General features: G+C 33.6%; 1 protein-coding gene across 1 annotated transcript in view; it reads right to left on the minus strand.

The window, feature by feature from the left end:
* Positions 1-6,652, minus strand: part of Col3a1 (collagen type III alpha 1 chain) — a 39,641-nt gene that overhangs the window by 23,602 nt on the left and 9,387 nt on the right. Inside the window, exons 2-8 of the mRNA XM_008835638.3 lie at positions 5,521-5,720; positions 5,201-5,251; positions 4,652-4,765; positions 3,224-3,301; positions 1,497-1,550; positions 1,022-1,075; positions 288-341 (exon numbers count right to left, since the gene is read on the minus strand). Coding sequence (XP_008833860.1) covers positions 288-341; positions 1,022-1,075; positions 1,497-1,550; positions 3,224-3,301; positions 4,652-4,765; positions 5,201-5,251; positions 5,521-5,720 — 605 coding nt within the window. The remainder of the gene's footprint in view (positions 1-287; positions 342-1,021; positions 1,076-1,496; positions 1,551-3,223; positions 3,302-4,651; positions 4,766-5,200; positions 5,252-5,520; positions 5,721-6,652) is intronic.

The following is a 6,652-nucleotide window of genomic DNA, read 5'->3' on the forward strand; positions in this document are numbered from 1 at the left end:
TCAGCAAAAGAAAAAAACTCTAAATGAAATTACCCCAGAATCAATAATAACTATGGATCAATGCTATCCCTAACACTTAAGAAAGGGAATTCAGAAGGTAGGAAATCAGGAGAAAATGGTGTGATGATTCTCTTAACCATTAATATGAGCTAAAGTGTTGTTAGAATATAAACAGTTTTTGAATAAAGTTTTCCCTTTTGAGATTCTGGTATACTGGCAAGCAGTATATGCTGCCTGTAATTCAAGATGAATGTTGCCATATTTCCATTAAATCTATAAAAACTTACATCCTTTCCAGCAGGACCAGATGGTCCAATAGCACCAGGAGGTCCTGGAGGGCCCTAAAATACAAAACAGAAAACAAGTATGTCTGTAAAAATTTCCATTACATTTTATTATATATATTAAATACATTCTTTAAGGAAATGCCCTCTGAAGCACTCTTCAGGCTTTCTTATTATGAGAAGCTAGTGTTACATCTTCATTATATTTATTTTTTACTGATGATTAAATGGTGAAAATTTAAAATATGCATGTATATTTGATACCCTTTACAGGTACTTTTACATTTGAGACATTGAATATATAAAAATGTTGAGCTATTTCCAAATATTTCACAATATTGTATTAAAGTATATTCATGAATCCTTTTACTATTTACATGGTATATCATTCTGGAAGATTCCTATCTTTAATTCTACTATATTTAAGTATATACGGGCACATACACACTATGGTAGACTAAATGGACAGTAAGTAGAGTTTACAAAAACATTAAACATATATCTAGTGAGTATAAGATTTTTGTTAACTCTAAGAAGTGGATTATTTTGATAGCTAACCAACTAAGAATCTCTAAGATATTTAGAAATATCCCAAGCATCATAAATATACTAATTTCTTATGTAAAAATTGAAACATGGATGTAATCTATGAACCTATGTGTGACTTAGAAAGTGATGCTAGTTTCTATGGGGAAATTGAGTTGTCAGTGTATTCAATACATAGTTGCTTTACTTACTGAAGGACCAGCTTGACCAGGTTCACCAGGGGGACCTTGATATCCTGGAGAACCCTAGAATAGAATCATTTGTAAATCATTTTAAAGAAATGTGTTCTTCAAATGAATAATTTAAATCTCTAAGGTAGTAAGCAATTTGTGGATATAGTCAGAAATTTCTTTACAGTTTATGAAGATTGAAACCATTTGTTTCAGATCAGAATTAAGTTAATGTATTCCATTTACTTCATTGAAATTGAAATTGAATGATTTTAAACCTGAAGCCATGTTATGTGCAAATGAAGCATGTAATTTAATTTTACCAAGGTGTTAACTGTTAATAATTGCTAGAGAAAAAATTAAATATTAAATTATAACATAAAAATCGGTTTCTTGGTTATGACTTTTTTACTTAGGATTATACATTATGGAATGGCTACATTTTATTAATATCTTTAAACACTTGATTTGTATACTCATGAAGAAGGAAACTTACAGGGGAACCAGGATGGCCAGATGTTCCGGGGGGACCTGGAGGGCCTGGGGGACCCTGGAATATAAAGTTAAATGATAGTTACAAAGTGAGTGAACGTGAAATGCATTGTACACTAGAGAGATGACTGTTCACATAGGATGTTAACACCTGCTTAGTTTCATGAGATTTCCAACAGAAATCTCAGCAGCAGGACATTACTCTGTATGAAATTACTCAAGAATCAACATGAATTATTAATAAATGTTATAAATTTTAGCCTTAATCTTTAAGAAAGGGAATTCAGAAGGTAGAGAGTTAGTACAAAAGTCTGTGAGAAGCTTGGAAATATCTCACTGATGCTTTGCTCAGGAAGATGCAATCTCTTGTGGCTAAACACAGTGTAGAAAAATGTCTGCACACTCTAGATTCTAGGATCCAAGTTTCTAAAATAATCATGGAAGTCAGCTCTAAACCTCATGTTTTGATATGCCACAGTTATGTTGGTATGGAGACTGATATATAAACATGAGACTTATTACACATGAAACACATAATTGAAAATTATAACAAATTCATTTAGTCATCATTCAGAAATACAAATTAAACTAAAAGAACAGTAATATAGTATTTCTAAATTCTGATAACAAATGTATAAAACAATGGGTTATAATTAACTTTGGCTTTACCTTTCTGGAAAATCAATAGGTGGTAGTTTTATTTAGTTTAGAAGTCTTATTAAAATAGAATTTATAACATAAATGTAGCTATACCACATGTTCATATACATGATATAATTCTCCTGTGTCTTTCAAAAATTAAAAAATAGCATATTCTAAAACTGTATAGATTTATAAATCTCTCTTTTTTTTTCAATTTCCTTTGTACAAGGTACAAGGCTTTTTAATAGGTCATTTGAATCTACTGGTAAAAAGTTCTCTTTCTCTAATTATAGAAGTTACAAACAAGATATGAGGCCTAATGGCATGGCAGCAGTCTTCTGCACTCCCAGAGAATGTCTCTGCATACTGCATTTACTCTGATGTTCCTGCACTTGGAGTGAATTTCAGACTTCTCTGTTACTGTGTGTCCTGAGAGGCTTTTCCAAAGCAAGAGCCATCAACATGGGTCAACCTATTATTTCATGCAAGCCCAGGTTTCAATGCTTTTTGCTGTTTTCTTCTGTCAAAAATCTGGGTCATTTGCATCAAGAAAGTCCTTCAGAACAAAGGGAAATAGTTTTTATTTGAGGTTTATGAACTTAAAAGATCAACAAGTTCTGGATATATGTGAGTTTTATTTTAAAGGCAAGATGGAGTATGATATTGAGCATTCATTACTTAGACTATCATCTAGAAGGTGAAAAATAATGAATGAAAACAAAATCTTGAAAGGAAGATACTGAACAACTTGGATGGGAAAGATGAAAACAGAAACAAGACTAACATAATGTCATTCAAATTATACAATATACAAAGTGAGCATGGGAACTAAGCAAGAGGGTGGTGAGTCCCCAGACCATGTTAGTATGTACAGAAGTGGCGATAGTGACATGACACAAAAGGCCATGGAAATAAATGAAGACTGGAGAAACATGATAAGACTGCCATTATCTCTTGCAACCTTAAATAGTGAATAAACCATTTTGGACAATGCCATTAAACTGTTGTGTTTCTAGAAGAACATCATTCAAGATTTAACAAACAAAGGCTAAGTAATACTTTCAAATTCTCAGAAACATTTGTACATACAGCTGGCCCAGGATAGGCGCCAATTCCTCCTGCTACTCCAGACTTCACATCATATGAGTCATACTGCGGAGAATAGTTCTGTAGAAAAAAGACAAAGCACATAGATAAGATCACTGTAGGTAACAGATCATAGTTCTTTTCTAAAGTGTTTAGAATAAACATATACAATACCCACAACCCACTGGTAGAAGATTTCTGCTTGCCCTATGTGATGTGTGTATCTTGTTTATTGTGTCTTTATGACTTCAAATGTTAGACATATAACAGAAATAGAGTATGTGTAATGTATGAAGATTTCAACTAACGGTATTCAATGATAAGGACTCCCTTAATTTGATTTTATATGCTCTTACTGAAACATTGTTTCTAAAGAATAGATACAGTATCGGACACAGGATAATTGAATATTTGAGGTCAAAAGGGCTTTCAAGTCATAGAATTCAAATTTCTGATCTTCAAATAAAAAGCTGAGGGGTAAAATTAATTTTTAAAAACAGCTTAATATCCTAAAAGTTGCACTTCCAAATAAGAAACCCCATAGTAAACAAGCAAAAATATGAAGGCTTGGATATTTGCTGCATTTCCCTGGAGCTTATTTTGAGTGTTAGGTCTAGATAGGTTGGGAAGACAATATTCTTTGTTAGAGTGTTTTTGAAAAGCCTTTTAAAACGTTGTAAATATTGGTGAATATATGCTTTCTAAAGTTTCCTAGATCCATGCAGCAGAAATTTTATCATGATTATTTGCAAGCCAGGCATGGTGGCACATGCCAAGGAGCCCTCGGGAGATAGAGGCAGGCAGATTTCTGTGGATTCAAGGCCAGCCTGGTCTACACAGTAAGTTCCAGGCCAGCTGGGGCTACAGGGAGACCCTCTCGCAAAAAGACCAAAAAAATTATTTGCTTGGTTATTTGTTTATGTGCAGAGTAATTGGTTACCCAGCATCAGAGGTAAGATGTGCTCTGAAGTCTGAAAAGCAGTTACACAAGCATGAACAATTCTGTTTATTTGAGATCAATGATCAATGTTTAGACTGTGAACTGCTTTATGCCCAAGCTCCCAGAAGCTTTATCTTTGGTGTTTACAGAATAATATGAGGTAGCCTGTACTTATAACATTTCTTTTTGTATTCTGTAGGTTAATTATTTTATGACTTGATAGTATGTATCTCAAACATAGTGAGTATATTATACACTTGCTGAGAAGTTGGGGCATTTTGTAAGAACGTATGAGCAATTCCTTTGACATGATGACAAAGGGATACTTTTAAAGCTCCTAGGGTAGTATTTAGCTCATATTAGCCCTATAAAAGAATTTGTTAAATATACAAATCAGAGACCAGAACCTGCCATTGTGAAATATAACAGGCCAAATAAAGACAAACTAGGTTCCTTTGAGGGAAGATATATTAACTCTGTAAATTAGTTACCTGACCACCAGTTGGACATGATTCACAGATTCCAGGGGCACCAGGAGGACCAGGGAGACCTGGTTGTCCTGGAACACCAGGGTCACCATTTCTCCCAGGAATACCAGGAGGGCCCTAAAAGAAATCAGTAGCAAAAATAAATAAGAGAGAATATGTCAAGTAATTCATAAATATTATTAGATATATGCTACTCTGACTTGTAAAATTCAGAATCAATACAATGATATATATTCTTGGGAATAAATACATTTTAATTTAAAACATGTGAGCAATCAAAGTTTAGTATATGCCTTTGTAATCTGACCTACAATTTGTTTGTCAAGTTTATAAAGGATGAAGATGTATGAAGTCTGGAAAACTGAATCTTCATATGTACAATTGTAGATTTTCAATTTGCTATTTGGTATCATGTTCAAATATGTAGGACTAAATAAAATTCATGAATAATGCAAATTCAGTTTGCACATGCAAGAGATATGGCAAGAGAATTCAGATATTCTTGGACATGTCCTTAGTATTAGCTTTCCTCACGGAGGAATGTTTACTTACTGGATCTCCCTTGGGGCCTTGAGGTCCCTGACCATCAGTAGAAAAAGGAGCCTACAAAGTGGAAAAGACATAGAAATTAACATAGAAATAGGTTTGCATGACGTATGCACAATTTACACATGTACTTCTTAACCCTGATTACATCACATCTCCTGCTTTCAATTGGCAATATCATCATTCATTGGCCCTGGCAACATGACTGTTGAACTGGCATGGATCACATTTCCTTCAGGCCCTTGTGCTGTAGGAGTTATTTGTTTGTTTAAATATGAATCTCGAAGGTGTTGTCTTTGAGGAGTTTATATATTCTATAGACTCACAGGTGTTGATGGCTGTGGACATATTGCACAACATTCTCCAAATGGGATCTCTGGGTTGGGGCAGTCCAACTGATCTTCATCACATATTATGTCATCACAGAGAACAGATCCTGAGTCACAGACACAGATTTGGCATGGTTCTGGCTTCCAGACATCTCGAGACTCATAGGACTGACCAAGATAGGTACATCCTAGTTCACCTGTTGGGAAAAAATGAGAAGACTTGACATTTCCTTATGTTTTGGTGAATTTTGATTATTTTTTGTTATGCGATCATGACTATTTGAAAAGTAGGGTAAATGTGGAAAAAGCTTGAAACAAATAATTTCTCCCTTTCATTAGAAAATCATATTTTCCATACATAGTTGCTAAATACTAAGACACTGCTTAAAATACCAAATGTACTCAGTGACATAAAATTGGCATACTACAGTCAGTTTTCCTTAGAATACCAGTTGCTTTAATTTCATTTATATTAAATATTTAACACTAGTGGATATCACATAAACATTTAAACAGTTATTTGTTTTTCCACCCAACTGCCATTCTTTGCCTTAGCAGCAGATGGGTACATTCAACTGAAAGGATGATTTTGTTGCTAATTTTAGAGACCTGGATTTTATTAACCTAGTTGAGAAATTAAGGGGAAAACTGAGCTAACCTTGGCAGCATAAAACTCCTCCAGATTTTTCCGGGAAAATTTTAACAAAGTTGTGTGTATTGAATGTCACTGCTAGCTCTGTTGGGCATTAGTAGGTGAATATAATGTGACATAATAGGATTGTATATACAATAGTATTGTATATCTCATATAGATATAAAGACATCCCACATCTCCAAAATAAAAATATGTTTTAAAACAAGTACTGGCAAGGAATAAGGAAAAATAATAGGGAAAAATATGAATCATTGCCATGTGTATTTGTGGCTTAACATGATAAAGAATGAGCTTCAACCAAAATTTTAGACTTGGTTCTTAATTATATATAAGAAATTGAAATTTAAGCAGCTATTCACAATGAATCAGCTTAGGGAATGTCAAAGTAAAACCTGGTCTCAATTCTTAAAGTGTTAACTATGTATGCGGTTAAATACAGCTTGAGGATTCCTATGCCAGTAATGAATAAATAAA

This window comes from Nannospalax galili, unplaced genomic scaffold (assembly GCF_000622305.1).
Source record: "Nannospalax galili isolate Female #2095 unplaced genomic scaffold, S.galili_v1.0 scaffold115, whole genome shotgun sequence".
Classification (NCBI taxonomy): domain Eukaryota; kingdom Metazoa; phylum Chordata; class Mammalia; order Rodentia; family Spalacidae; genus Nannospalax; species Nannospalax galili.